The 15,645-nt window shown below is 39.5% G+C and overlaps 2 protein-coding genes across 17 annotated transcripts in view; one reads left to right on the top strand and one right to left on the bottom strand.

Annotated features, from left to right (window-relative positions):
* The window catches only part of lrmp (lymphoid-restricted membrane protein), a 34,813-nt gene extending 27,236 nt beyond the window's left edge, over positions 1 to 7,577 (bottom strand). For 15 of the 16 annotated variants that reach the window (XM_008401258.3, XM_017302783.2, XM_017302786.2 and 12 more), the window contains exons 1-4: positions 4,871 to 5,026; positions 3,059 to 3,762; positions 1,780 to 1,896; positions 195 to 375 (exon numbers count right to left, since the gene is read on the bottom strand). In XM_008401258.3, the coding sequence (XP_008399480.2) occupies positions 195 to 375; positions 1,780 to 1,896; positions 3,059 to 3,716 (956 nt within the window). In that variant the 5' untranslated portion in view covers positions 3,717 to 3,762; positions 4,871 to 5,026. Of the gene's footprint in view, positions 1 to 194; positions 376 to 1,779; positions 1,897 to 3,058; positions 3,763 to 4,870; positions 5,027 to 7,231 lie in introns of those variants that run through there. The other variant, XM_008401256.3, reaches the window with a different exon arrangement.
* bcat1 (branched chain amino-acid transaminase 1, cytosolic) lies at positions 6,309 to 15,563 on the top strand. The gene is made up of 11 exons (XM_008401274.3): positions 6,309 to 6,685; positions 7,101 to 7,145; positions 9,203 to 9,397; positions 9,801 to 9,911; positions 10,047 to 10,166; positions 10,259 to 10,410; positions 10,532 to 10,674; positions 10,756 to 10,841; positions 10,993 to 11,133; positions 12,269 to 12,340; positions 15,428 to 15,563. The coding sequence occupies exons 2-11, from the start codon at positions 7,116 to 7,118 to the stop codon at positions 15,464 to 15,466; spliced, it is 1,089 nt and encodes a 362-aa protein (XP_008399496.1). The 5' UTR covers positions 6,309 to 6,685; positions 7,101 to 7,115; the 3' UTR covers positions 15,467 to 15,563.
* Positions 15,564 to 15,645: the final 82 nt, after the last annotated feature.

Here is a 15,645-nt window from a genome sequence, read left to right as displayed (position 1 = left end):
CTGCAGTAAACCGAGTAGCTTAAAAGGAAATGATCAAGTTGTTGCAACGGCCCAGTCCAATTCTAGGCAATTTCAAATTGCACATTAAGCAGGCAAAAACCGCTAAATATAAAGAAACTGATGTAAATGAACCAAAACTAACAGTAGGCATACAGAAACAGACTACTTAAAGTAAAACCACATTTTCCCAGTACCTGCTATTGCGGCAGTCATCTATCCACTCCTTCATGACAGCATGGTAAGTGTCCAGATCAATGGACACATCTTTACGTTCTGGGTCCAGCATGTTGCAAAGTTCCTCCAGTCCACTGTCTTCGGAGCTTCGACTGGTTGTGTGACGCAGGTAGTTGACAATATGAGACACGTACACTTTACCTAGAGTGTGACAGCGTGACCAAGTTTTAGGAGAGACCCGTCTTTGACAACTCCAACAGTCAATCGAAAGCATTGATGTTTGAATTCTGTAACATTTTTATCTCTCACAACAAACCACCAGTTTCAATCTGCTGGTTTTCTAGGTTTTAACAGTGATCGTGTCCACTTTGGCACCCAGTGCTGCTTTAATGGAAACAAAAGCAGTTACCATAGTGATAGTGAACCTTTTTGGTCTACTGGATTTATAAGAGATTTCTCAGTCCAGGCTAAAACTAAGTTTGTGGTTACAAAAACAGTTACCTATCAACATTTTCAATTTTTTAAATAAAATGTAGACCAATGACAGAGGAGTTCAACCTCCTTCCTTTCACTTACTCCAACAGTTAAGCTGAAAATGATTCATATTCCTAAATTTAAAAGTCTTTTTACTCATCCACAAAGACTGATTCTAATAGGAAATGAGGGGTGTCTCTTAAAAACATAATTTAAAACAGTTTTACATGAGTTTATATAAGTTTATTTACAAAAGATTTGTATCTAGGACTTATACTCTTCTGAATAATCAAGGAAACATGTCACATTGTCCTTACAGTAGTCCAACTTTTCTTCTGTTAAGCATCTTGTGAGCTTTCTTTGGAAATTTGAACATTTTACTTCTCGCCATCATCTCAGTCTTTACCTCCCTCCACAGATAAGGTTTGCGCTCTAGCTGGGCCAACTAACAGGGGTATGAATAATTTTCTAAAATATAGTCTCAATGTAGTTAACGTACAAATGTTTTCAAGTACCATTTATGCTGACTTAAAAAAAAATTAGGTCAAAATTTCATTTTTCTTTTCTGCTGATGAACCATTAGCAGAAATTAGTGTGGATGAGATTCATTGTTTTGGAAATCAAACCATTGTACAGCTTATGTGAGCAAAGACAGCAGGAGAGAATAAAACAGATGCTAGGCATCAGCATAATCCATATGTTATCTACAAAACTCAATTTTTTCATAGCTCCTCTGCATTTAGAACTAGCTCTTGTTAGTGACTGGCACAACACGGCTAATTTTCATCAAGGTTTGACGTATTCTGCATACCTTGGTAACAAGCAGTTATTTAAAGGTATGTTGTCTTTCTATCAACTCATTCCTGTCTGTCCATTTGCTTCTGATTTCATCAAGTCATTTTTTCTAACAGTCGTTCATCTGATTTTTTCTCTATTTGTACAGAAAGATGTTAAAACCCCAGTAGAGCTCTGCTTTCTGAATAGTCAGACCAGCTAGTCACCCACTAACTTTTTATGGCAGTAAATTACTTATACGCAATATACATTCTAAAAACAGTCATTTTGTTTGACAAGCGACAGAAGACCCAGCAAATACGGCCCATGTGAGTGTATCTGTGTGAGCGGGCGTACCTCTGCGCTGGGTGTCACAAGCATGAAATATGGTATCGAGCAGATTCTCTTCGCAGATGAGACTGATTTCTGCCATGTTTCTTCCATTTTCAGAGTTAATCGACGTCCCTGAAAGAGCTTGAATACAACACACACCAGAGAGAGGGTCCTGAATTATGCAGCACGGCAGGCACATGATTTTCCTTTAGGGTTAGTAGCAAATAACAGTAAAATGACGAAACACAGTTTCTGTTCAATTTCACAAAAAAAGTACAGAGGTGAAGGATTGGTAACTACTTATTTAAAAGAAAATTTTCAAATTAAATATCTAGATGATGAACTATAACTGGATCATTTCTTCCTAATATCTCGTAAAATAATTTTCATGTGAAATAAAGTGATTGGTGCTAGTTTTGTCTTTGATTATTATTTCAAATTTTAAATTGCACAAAACAAAAGATCATAGGTTTCTGCTTCAAGTTTAGTCAATCAAAAAGTTACCAAATATTTTCCACTTCACCCTAATAAAAACGTGAATGAGAATAAAATAATCAAGTTTAGACGTTCACATCAACAGGGAAAAGGTTGTAGAAGTCAAAGCTGCCACAGGCTCCTAATCCCCACCTGGTTTTCATATTTATTTACATGCATAGCAGTTATCACTGTATAAAAAAATAATCAAGTTTCACTTTGCATGTTAAAGTTGAAGGGAACAGCGAGGTAGAATTATTTTACCTTCCTTACCGCATTCATTTATTTTCTGAAGTCAAAAACTTTATTGTAATGTCCTTTGTGCCCATTATAAGAGCTGGGCTGTATTTTAAGATTAATATGGAGATTCATATGACTAAAATGCTTTTAACAAGGACATGCTGAAACTTTCTGCTGTCTAGAGATACTTAAAAAGCATTTGTGGTTTAGAAATAATTAGAATATTGGTTAGAACTACAAACTAACCCTAACTAACAATGTATGCATAAATGCACATATCTTTCCTAAGAGAAACTACATTTGTGGTTAACTTTTACTGCTGTATTAGTCGGCTTTGCCAAATCCATTTTAGTTTTATGGTCTGTTAGAGTGAAACTTAATACTTCCATGTGCAATTTAGATCCACAAATGTGAGTTTTTTTTCCCCCTGCGAAAGATACATCTTGAAAAAGAATACATCACTTTGGGCAAATGAATACTCATAATGTCTAATTATAATGATGATTAAAAAAAAAACCAAGGTAACAAACAATTCTTAGTTTCTGAAAGCCAGACGAATCTACTTTGGCACTCAGACTCTGCCCCCTACCTCCATCTCCCATGGAAAGTCTTTTCACAACCAGTGCGGGGTAGGGCAGCTCACACTCTGCTGAGTTCGCTGCGTCTGCAGAGCAGAAGTTCACGTTGTAGGAGAGGATGCCGTTCCTCGACATGAAAGTGCGGGACAGAGGAGGACTTGAGCTCCGGCTGTTGCTCTCAGACTGCGCCAGGTTTGGGCCTCGGGTGAATGTGAAATAAGGGGAGTCCCTGGACTGGCCTGTGGGTGTTGAACAATACCTCTGCCATGTCCTCACATGTTTTAAATCACTCTCATCAGCACCTCTCCTCTCTCCCAGAGTGCTTGTGATTGTGTATGTGACATTAGCTGGTGTGGATGGATTGCATTTGGGAGATGAGAGGGGTACGTAGGAACCATGTCCACTGCTGTGGGAGCTTGGCATCCCCATCCCTTTAACCCTTTCTTCCTCGTCTCTGAGGACGGCTCCTTTCTTCAGGATGGCTTCCAGGTTGTGCCTGAGGCCGGACTGAGGGCTGTCGTAACTGCTGGAAGAGAGTTTAGGGATCTGGAAGGGTGAATTGGGTTCCCTGTCACCACGCCACTGGATGGTCTGAAGCTTGCGGCAAATGCTGTCCACGGGGTTGTGCCGACGTGAAGGATGAGGCGTGCAATAGTCCACGTTGCTCATGGTTTGGGGGAAGTGCCGAATTCCTTACTAGAGGAGAGGGTGAGGTCTGGGGGATAGAAAAAAATATATTTATGCAAAAGTATTCATGCAGTTTGAACTTTTACATTTTGTCACATTTACAACCCAATTTTACACCAAACGTTAACGTAATCTGTGTGAGGAAATGTTACCAGATGTTTACAATAACATGACAGAGATTACTTTATGTTACTCGTTTTTTTCTTACACGTTTTAAAGAGGACAAACAAGGTGGCCTCGCGACAGTATGAGATTAAATACAACAACATTTTACAGTATCTGGTAAAGGTTGACTGCAAAGAACAAATGACTGTGCCATTGACAAAGGCCATTAATTAGCTTTAATCATGGTTAACTTCCTGTTAACCTGGTCTGGATAAGGTTAACTACAAATCGCCGTGGAAACTTGCGTGTTACTGCTTTTTTAGAATTAGCTTCTTCTCGGCTTCAGTGCAATTTTAAAAGCAAACTAGTTAAACCTTTGACAATATTGTCCACTTGACTACTTTCTTCAGTTGTGTTAGAATGAACTGTTCCTAGTTGTTCTTCCTAGCTATAATAATCAAATTAAGAAATACAAGTTTATACAATAAACAATCCTCAAACTGACAAAACCTCTGAACTCACAGGTCTCATTTTTGAGTTTTCTGCTTCCTGGGTTATTAATTTAACAAGAGATGTTCAAGGATGTAGTTACACTGGATAAACTTGTAGATTTAAAATGACAAGTGTCAGAAGCACACAGAGCAGAAGAGCAAATTGGTCGAGATAGCATAATAATGGAAGCCAAAATTAAAAGTTGTTAACCCTGGCAAGCTCCAGGGATGTTTCTTTTGTCCTCCTGGTCAAATATGTAAAGCAGGTGCGCAAACCTGTTAATTAATTGACCTGAATTTGTTATTTTACTGCCATTTTTCCTTACAATGTAAATGCATGTGTTAAAAAAAAGCTTAATTTAATAGCATTAAAACGGCAATATAAGCGTCTCACTAATAAGCAAAATCTATTTTCTAAACTTAATTTTTCGAATTTTCGCCTAAATGTAACCAGACGTTTAAAAACATCTACCTCAAAATAAAGACTGCATGCCTGATTCTTCAATTTATGCGAAAATGTAAGTATATGTATTATTTTACCTTCGTTGTCTCTTCCGAGCAAATATCCACGGAGAAATAATGAAATGTTTGGTGAACTGTCCACACAGACAAATCGAGCACGCGCACAAGCAGCTCGAGACTGTCAGAACTAAAACCTGCTTCAGAATATGAGTCAGCAGCTCCTCCTTGCGGTACGACTGAGACATTACACCCAAAGAAACGTTAAGATTTGGATAACAGGATGCACAGGTCCTTCTAAAAAAAATTAGCATATTGTGATAAAGTAAATTATTTTCCATAATGTAATGATAAAAATTTAACTGTCATATATTTTAGATTCATTGTGCACCAACTGAAATATTTCAGGTCTTTTATTGTTTTAATACTGATGGTTTTGGCATACAGCTCTTGAAAACCCAAATTCCTATCTCAAAAAATTAGCATATCATGAAAAGGTTATCTGAAAGAGTAATTAACATAATCATTTAAATCAACAAAGTCACTCTAAACACCTGCAAAAGTCATTTAACATAAATTGTGGGGGACCTGCAGAAGCAGTGGACTGAGTCTGGAGTAGAAACATCCAGAGCCACCGTACACAGGCATGTGCAGGAAATGGGCTACAGGTGCTGCATTCCCCAGGTCAAGCCATTTTTGAACCAGAAACAGCGGCAGAAGCGCCTGACCTGGGCTACAGAGAAGCAGCACTGGACTGTTGCTCAGTGGTCCAAAGTACTCTTTTCGGATGAAAGCAAATGTTGCATGTCATTCGGAAATCAAGGTGCCAGAGTCTGGAGGAAGCCTGGGGAGAAGGAAATGCCAAAAGGCCAGAAGTCCAGTGTCAAGTAGCCACAGTCAGTGATGGTCTAGGGAGCCATGTCAGCTGCTGGTGTTGGTCCACTGTGTTTTATCAAGGGGAAGGTTAATGCAGCAGCTCGGGAGATTTTTGAGCACTTCATGCTTCCATCTGCTGAAACACTTTATGGAGATGAAGATTTAATTTTTCAGCACAACCTGGCACCTGCTCACAGTGCCAAAACCACTGGTAAATGGTTCACTGACCATGGTATTACTATGCCCAATTGGCCTGCCAACTCTCCTGACCTGAACCCCATAGAGAATCTGTGGGATATTGTGAAGAGAAAGTTGAGAGACGCAAGACCCAACACTCTGGATGAGCTTAAGGCCATCGAAGCATCCTGGGCCTCCATAACACCTCAGCAGTGCCACAGGCTGATTGCCTCCATGCCACGCCGCATTGAAGCAGTCATTTCTGCAAAAGGATTCTCAACCACGTATTGAGTGCATAACTGAACATAATTATTTGAAGGTTGACTTTTTTGGTATTAAAACATTTTTCTTTTATTGGTCGAATGAAATATGCAAATTTTTTGAGATAGAAATTTTGGGTTTTCATGAGCTGTATGTCAAAATCATCAGTATTAAAACAATAAAAGACCTGAAATATTTCAGTCGGTGTGCATTGAATCTAAAATATATGACAGTTTAATTTTTATCATTACATTATGGAAAATAATGAACTTTATCACAATATGTTAATTTTTTGAGAAGAACCTGTATCTGAGATGAAACTATAACATTTTCGTCCGGTTTTGCCAACAATTTGAAGTATGTCAGGCTAAAACGTATGACTTCCCTAAACCTCACTAAGAACCCCAAGGGTGTTGGTGTGATGAAGTATGTCAGAGTTGGTAACAGTAAATTTGTTTCTGAATGCATCACAACGATGACACTGCTTCCCCTCGAGGAACCAGTAAGCTGTTTAACGTCAAGGTGCACAGTGTTTCATTTCATCACCACGCCTAAGACTGGGACAGATCTCCTCATCTTAAGGTAAATTAAAAACATCTTAACTTAAGCTAAATACACTTTTGAAGTGGATTGTCTGTGAGATGAAATAAATAAAAGTCAGAGTTCCTTTTCTGAAATGAGGACAAGAATGTTTGTTTATATTGGAAACCAAGATGTGCCGTTTGTTTTTCTTATCACATTTGTGTAACTTATGCTTCCATTTGCATGTAGCCATGGCTACATTTTGACTATCAATATGGAATATCAAACATATAGCAGAATGCTTCCAGTTTTCATAATTGCTTCAGAATAAAAAGACTGTTAAGGAAAAATATTTTTCCACCTGTAACCCCAAATGGCCTCATACAGCTATTAGAGGGCTCCAACTTTGAGATACTTGTGAAGTGGTAATATTTTTGCATTTTGTTATTTCTAAGACTGTTAATGTTTCTTTCAGACAATAAACTACACCATGGCTAGCAGCAGTATTAGCAGCTTTAAGGTAAAGAAATCTGCTTTGATGGTTCAGTGAAAGTGATTTTAGTAAAGGACTAAATCCTATTATAACTATGAACTTAGCTCACTTACCCTCAGTAGTAACTCCAGGTATTGCATCTTCATGGTTCCCTGACTCCTTCACACTCAAAAGTCTCCCTTGTTGATCAACGTGGAAGTTATTACAGTACCGCTGCTTGCCCTCATGTTGCCCAAAGCAGCCCTGAAAAGGATTTAAGAGCCACTGTCTTCCTATTGTGACAACAAGCAGGTGAAAAACGCTAATCCGAAGAAATGGCGAACCTCTAAGCAGACTGCAAACAGAAGACTCGAGCCTCTTTTTTAAGCATGTGATTCAGCTTTCGGCTTCAGGTTCATCACAGTAAATGCCCATTCTTTCACAGGTGAGGAGTGTGTTTCCATTGTTGCCCATGTCCTCCTGTTGCTCATCTGCAACCTGCTCAGCAGAATCCACTTTCCCAGCTCATGCTAAGTCGCTGGAGCTTTGCATGTTTTCTGACCCTGAACGTCTGAGCGGGAGACAGCAGGCTCAGGTGGAGATTAGACATGTGCAGACACTCACTGAGACATGCTCTCCCAAGGAGAAGGAGTTTTGCGTGTTTGCATCATGGCCTTTAGAGCTACACAACATACTGAATCAAAATCTTGAATGCAGTTTCGGTGTGTGCAATATTGCAACCGTAAGGGAGTGATTTAATCCAATATTTAGCTATAATATTTCAAACTCTGCTTACTGAGTAGACCAGTTGGATGGACATTTAGCAACCTTTATGCCAACACCTGATGTAGATCTCAAAGACCAAGATGTTAGACCTAAAGTACTCTTTTACTGGTCCTTCAGTACTTTGCCTAAGAGTTTGTACTTTGTAAACACAACCCCCAAACCTTTTAAATGTCACTTCGGTCCTTCTTACACACTTAAGATACTCATCAAAGGTAATAATTATAGCTACATAATCCCAGCCAAACTCTGACTGGACTATGAGTGATAATAGCGGTGATAGATTAGCTCTCATGCGGAAACGTAAAGCTCTTTTAATGGCCTGCTGTGGCCTTGCAGTATTGGACTGATTGTTGTGAAGTGCGACAATCAATTTATTTCAGTATATCTGAAGAAACATGATAACCGTGAGGCAAGTAATTGTAAAGCAGAGACGGTTTGGAAAGACACCGGCAGTACGCTCACTGATTCCTTACAAGTGCTGTACTTTACTGTAATCTGGGATTAGGATGCAAGCAACCTCCTGCACCAGGAGGGAGAAGATGAAGGGCCGGCCTAATCCCAACAGATAGCTGATGCCTGGCCAACTGGAGGTGTCTCTTTCAAAGAGGGATCATTGGATTCAGTCTTGGAAAACAGCAGGAAACCGCAACAATCCCTCTTATCTTTTTGTCTGTACGGCAGAAGAAACATTTGCAGTTTTGCTCCTCAATTCCAAAAGACCCGAAAATGGAAACAAATGCAACACTCTCAGTGAGAAATTTCAATTCATCTAAAGTCTGGCAACTCCAGTTGTTGCATTTTTTTGTATCAAGCCCCATTCTCCATCTGTGCCTGTGGGCTGGTGTGTTCAGGGCAATGGCTATTGGTAGTTTTCTTCTACACAAGAAGACCTACAACAGGAATACCTTCTTTCCTATATTTGCTTCTTGTTGTTGACACGACTTTAGTGAGGTGCGTGGAGAAGGAATGAGACGACAATTAAATGTCAATAAGACCAAAGAAATGGAGGTCCCTTTCAGCCGCACAAAGACATATGGTAGGATCTCCAACTCAGGAGCCGATGTGGAGATAGTCAAATCATACAAATGCATTGGTGCTACCCTGGGCTGAAAATTGTAGTTGACCCCAAACAAAGGTATTCCAAAAAAGAACACTTTCCATCACCAGTGGCCAAGTCCATCTTCCAGCCAGTGGTATGCTGGGGTGCCTCAACAAAGCTGAGGGACCCTGACAGACTCAATAACCAGGAAGATAACTGGAAATAACTGATAGTGTTGCTTTGCCTTTTTCTTCTCTGTTAATTCTTACTGCTCCATTAGGCAGCAGACCTTGTCGTCCAGCTCTCTCCCAGTCTGAAGACGAAGCCAGATGTTGTTGACTTCGGGACAGTCTTCACGGACCACATGCTGACCGTGGAGTGGAACGCCAATGATGGCTGGCAGACTCCCCTCATCAGGCCCTTTGGGGACCTTTCCCTTCACCCAGCCTGTTCAGCACTGCATTACGCTGTCGAGGTACGCAGCCTTGCAGAAGTATCCACACTCATTGAACTATTTACATTTTTACCACCTTGGACAGAAATTTAACGCCCTTAACTTTCTGACAAGACAACAAGATTAAACATACAATCAGAGCCACAATGGAATAGTTTAGACGAATACATATCTGGTCCAATCCAGGCACAAATCCAGTTGAGGATGTGTGAGAACATTTTAAAACTGACATCCTCCATTTGTGACGGAGACATTTTGGCCTTTGCAAAAAAGAATGGACAGAAATGTCAACCTCTAACTGTGAAACATCTGAATACAAATTCAAAGACGAGTTCTTTTCTTGACCTGACTTTTTCTTGTATACCCAATATGATGCTTCTGATTACATTTGAATCATTTTCAATATGTTCTTTCTTCTAATGAGCTGTTTGAAGGCCTGAAAGTGTACCGAGGTGACGACAAGCGCCTCCGCCTCTTCAGACCCCTATTGAACATGGAGCGAATGTCAAAGTCTGCAGAGAGAGCTTGTCTACCTGTAAGACGGACAAAACAAAGAAACATTTTTATTTTGTAGCAGGTCAAAGGAAAATTATGGCAGGTAGAGAATAAAAATATATCTTTGGCTCTTGTTTCTGTTTTGCTTTACTTCTAAAAACAAAACAAAAAAAAGGCTTTTGATCAATCAGAGTTGCTGGGGTGCATCAGGAGGCTGATAGAAATCGACCAGGACTGGGTGCCTCATTTAGGTCCAGCCTGTCTGTATATAAGGCCAACATTTATCGGCACTGAGGTGAGCAGAAGTGTAGTTTCGTCAAAATCCTTCTTGTCATAGATGTTCTCTAAAATCTAAACAGTGTGTTTCTGTGTTTGTTCCCACCGCAGCCTTCTCTAGGGGTTAAGAAGCCTAACCGTGCCTTGCTGTATGTAATCATGTGTCAAGCCGGCTCTTACTTCAACACTGAGCTGTCTCTGTGGGCCAACCCAAAGTACACACGGGCCTGGAAAGGCGGAACTGGAGACTGCAAGATGGGAGGGTCGGTATGCGCAAACGGCGCTTTTGGTTTAAAATCCATTTATTGCCTTACTTCTAAGCAGACTAAAGCACACTGAAGATAATATTAGCTAAGCTAAAGTAATTGTTTTGGATTTCTACAGGAACTATGGAGGGACTCTCTTTGCACAGCATGAGGCGGGGAGTTATGGCTGTCAGCAGGTGCTGTGGCTCTACGGAGAGGACCACCAGATAACCGAAGGAGGAACCATGAATATCTTTCTGCACTGGATCAATGAGGACGGAGGTCATTTTACCTATATTTGACAGTACTCGTGTCTATGTTTTAACTTTCTGAAAGCTGAAATAACAGCTTCATTTTGATTAGATGAGGAACTTGCAACGCCACCACTAGATGGCATCATTCTTCCAGGCGTCACCAGGCAGAGCATCCTGGACCTCGCCAGAAAATGGGTAAGAAATACCTTTAGTAGAGAGAATGGTGATTCAAAACCATATTTACATTCGGATACCTAATTGGACAAAAAAAAAAAAAAAAAAAGGTTACTAAAACTTTAAAGGTCAGCATTCGGGTTTCCTGAATTCCTGCTGCTCTGCTTCGAAGGATGAGTTCAAAGTGTCGGAGCGATACCTGACGATGGGCCAGCTGTGCTCGGCTCTGAAACAGCAGCGTCTTAAGCAGATGTTTGGCTCTGGCACTGCCTGCAGGGTCTGCCATATAGGAAGCATTGTGTACGAAGAAAAGGTAAGAAATTCACAAAACTCTTCTTGTGTAAAATAAGAGACTATAGCTAGAGAAAAAAGCTAGGCCTTTAAGCCTAACAGAGTTAGCACATGAGATGTCTTTTTTTATGTACTGGGAGGACTTAATGAATCAGTTGAGCCAGAGTTTAGAAGAGAAACAGAAAATTCAGCTTCCCGGAAAGTTTTGCTTTTCAAAACAAAGCGATTGGTTTCAGTGGATGCTTGGCAAACACTGTTCAGACGTGTTTAGCTGCTCACCAGCTCTTGTTATTTTTGGTTCAGTGTATTTCAACATTTTTATAACTTTGTTCTTGGTCAGAAATTTTGGACTCTGGCTGGTTTTTCCACACATTTCTAGCCGAGTCTTTGTACCAGAGAAATGTGTATGGGATGAGACACTGCTAGGCCTTTGCTCCTTGCTCTGTTTTTATGCTCATTCATTATTTTGGAGACCTTAATTGCAACGTGGTTAATGTTAGCAAATTACTTTTCCCTGACCAGTTTGTTTGAGATTCCCCCACCTCTCCCCCCTAAATAAATCAAATTTGAAAGTGGTTTAATATTTTTTTCTTCAGGCTACTTTTGTCCGACATTAAATTTTGATCAATGATCTCAAACAATAATTTGTGACAAAAAAGCAAAAATGGAAGAAACTTTGCAACAGGCAAATTTTGTTTTACATTAATTTCTGTTGGCAAAGTTAAAAAATATGTTTGTCTAAAGAAAAAACCCCCGACAATGAACGAAAGTACAGAGAAGCTGTGAAAGTCAACAGCTGTTACAAGCCAAGATTTGTTTTACATACAGTCATTTTATTCATTATTATTATTATTATTATTATTATTATTATTATTATTATTATTATTATTATTATCAGTGGGTAATGTACAAACCAGTCCTCTAACACTATCTGCGAACTGCATATAATAGTTTATATATATAATAGACATAATCACTTAAAATGTTGCCGCAACTCTGTGGAGAAAAAAAGAGAAATGCCTCCACAGGGTCTAATTGCGTGAGAAAAATACGTCTTAAAATTATGTATCTGCTTAACAACATTGGATAGGGTTGGTACTCCTAATTTTCTGTCAATAAAATAGGATTCAATATAATTCAAGCTTGTGTTTTTCCAGAATTTGCAGCTCCCCAATCAAGACGAGCACTCGTTATCTTCAAGGATTGCAACAGAACTGACAGATATGCAGGTTAGTGGGTAAACACAAATGTCTCCTTTTATGTTATATGGTTTAGCTTACGGCGTTCGGTGACAGTAAGATTTAGCTGAGTAGCATGAGGAAGAAAAAAAAAAATCCTCAAATTAAATAAAAAATAATTATAAATATTGCAAATAAAAGGCAACCCCTAACAAATAGCCCCTTCTACCAAAAAAAATTCAATTAACTTTTATCTCCATAATTGAATTGGCACGCAGTTATTACGTAACTTAATGAGATAAAATCACAAAGTTGTTTTAAATAAACCTTATTTGGTCCTTATTTATAAAACTTACTGTAAGCATGAACTTCCTCTAAGTGTATAATAAGTGAGGAAACCTGTAAGGAATTAAATAATGACTTAGTATAGTCTTCTTAGCCAACAACAACAACAACAAACAAACAAAAAAAAAAAGCAACTCCCACTGACAGTCTACTTAGCGTTTCAGATGTAAACAGATTTCTAATAGCTTTTGGCCCAGTAGGGTTAATGAGTGTGCTAACTATTGCTGATCCTCTGTTATTGTATTGTGTAGTGAGCCTATTAGTTGGCATATAAGCTTTAATGTGATCATTATTTTATCACTTGTACTTTGGAAATGCCCCCTAGGTTTCGAATCCTACACTCAATGGACACTAAATGTAATTTCAACATTGTGCCTAGTTATGGCTGACATGCAGCCAGGAAGATCCCCCAAGAATATCTCAGTATAGTGATATTCCCAAACGTGGTTAATTATGGACTCCAAACAAACCTTCAGGTGATGTCATCATACAGACCTAGACGTCCAGTAAACTGTAATTTTTGAAAGAGATTTCGCGCTGGGTATGTTATAACTTCTCACCGTCGCTTGCAAAAGTATTCAGTGTTTCCACCAGCCATGTTACAACCACAAGCTTCCACGTATTTTACTTGGACTTTGTGACAACCCAACATAAAGTAGTGCGTGACAAGAGTAGAATGAAAACCTGTTTTTTTGTTTTCTTCTTTTATTTGTTTTCAGTAAAAAATCTGAAACGAGTTGATATCGTGTGAACAACTTCCGGAGAGAAGGTGTCTGTAAAAACACATTTTTCGGTCTTCCCACAGATTCTAAATTAATTTCAGACCTGGCATGCTCTGACATATGAATATGCTTTCACTTTACTTTCGCTTTATTTAGGTTAAAATAACGGTGTTGTTAATTCTTTCAAGTTAACATCACACAAAGAAAACAAAAACAAAACACTACTTTACAAACTCCTTTTTTTGGTATAATTTACCAAAAAAAGGAGTAGGCTGAAGACGAGGCATAGGCTTGCATGATAGGCAAAAATATAATTGTAATGCGATTACGGAAAACTGCAATGACATCAGTTAGCTCACATTTCTGTGAGTTTGTTCAACTTTTTGAAATGTCTCCAACTTTTTCCCCGATTAGATTGTGGACGTTAAGGACAGTGGACACAATCCAACTTGACCGAATACAGGGTTTCCACCAGAAAACCTGCTAAGCCCGGTGGTTAGGGCGCTCGGCAGACATTCATCCAGCGGCCCGCCGTGTTTTTGAGTTAAAAAATGTTTTGAGTTGAAAAGAAATTTTAAAACATTGCTTGATAATTATGCGTTATCGGAATATCTGAACAACAACTATAAAGTCTTTAAAAAATGCCCAAAAACTTAATGCTAAGCCTGTTGTGGGCACAAGTAAAGCCTGGTGGCCCGCCAGGCTTGTAATATGCTGGGGGAAACCCCGAAATATGCTTCAACTCCTTCTATGTCCGCATAATTCTTTGTGTCTGTCCATTGCATGCAATTCAGACAAAAACACGGTTTTATTGTGGTTGTAGCGTAACAAAATGTCATCCATTTATTATTATTCACTTTTATATGACAACAAACGATGAGCTTGTTAAATGAACAAGGGTAAAAAAAAAAAAACCACCAGCACAGCTGCTAACACTAAAAATGAGTAACATTAAGACGCTTTGTAACCTCTATCTCTATAACGATCAATGGTCACACATGGTTTCATGTCCAATCCTACTGATCTCAGTATCGTCCTTCAAACTCTTAGATTAGTTCATGCAATTATCTCTTCAACTTCCTGTTTGTTTCCTCGCACGTTTTCTTTCTTAAAGTCATTAATTAGCATATCAGCCCGCTTCATCGTGCGAGTATGTGCTAAGAATGCTGCTACGTCCGCGGACGCGATAAGATCCCCCCTCCCGTCCTCCGGAGAGCGCAACGCAGGCGAAAGTGACAGTTTGTCGGCCCGCCGGCGGAGCGACGGAGGTAGGGGCCGAGGCAAACTCCTGGATTTCTCTCATTATGCCCGTTGTAATTGCACAAACTCAATTATTGCCTCAGCCTCGTGTGATCTTCAAAGCCAAAGATGGTGCAAATGAAGCCTGGAACAAGTGGGAGAGGAGGAGGAGGGAGCTTAATGAACAATAAAATCGACAAAACGCCGGAAAATGCTGCAGCTCCTTCCTCGGTGCTGTTAAATCTGTTGACATTTCATTTGGAGGCAAGCCGTACAGTGCATACACACACACACACGCACACACGCACCCAACCCGTCCCGAAGACAACATTGTGCAACAAACAAATGAGTGGTCCGAGGCTGCAGATGAAAGATGGGTTTACTAAGTCGCCCTGCTGTTCCTCTTTCAAGTTAATTAGAAATCACATTCTTTTGTTTCCCCTTCACAGGCGTTTATTTACTTTCTCACTCCGACCATTAGAACAAATTTGCAACATGAGACACGAATAATTGGATTTGTCTCCGCGCCTGTCACGGATTGGGGAGCATTTTGTTTTGATTTTTTATTATAGTTCCCGTTTTCTCTGTTGTGTGGCGTTGCATTCTGCCGCTGACAAGAGTTTGCAGATTTGCTTACGGATATTTGAGTTTTTATTTATTTATTTTTCCTATTTTTTATGCGATTATTTGTGTTTCCCTCGCAATTAAGCAGAGAAGTTTAGTGCTTAGCGGCTTAGCGAGATGCGGCTTTTCTTTCTTTGCTTGGGGCCCCCAGAAGATAAAAGTTTGTCATTTAACCTTCTCCGTATAAACTTTGCTCTTTTTTTTTCAGCACGGCCGCTCTCCGAGTGACTGGACGTACCTTGTGTAGCGGTGATGAAGAATTTTGGACTGGCATGTGACAAAGCCATTGAAATCAGACTGATCTGCACTGGTCATAAGTAGAAAAAAGAGATAGTCTTACTCTACCTAACTGTGGTTGTGTCATGTTTTACTTGTTTTTTAACCTAAGTTAAAAAGTATCACATAACTGTCCAAAGTAATTAGCAA

This window comes from Poecilia reticulata, chromosome 23, assembly GCF_904066995.2.
Source record: "Poecilia reticulata chromosome 23, P_reticulata-male-v2, whole genome shotgun sequence".
Lineage (NCBI taxonomy): Eukaryota > Metazoa > Chordata > Actinopteri > Cyprinodontiformes > Poeciliidae > Poecilia > Poecilia reticulata.
This window is presented reverse-complemented; position numbering and strand designations above follow the sequence as displayed.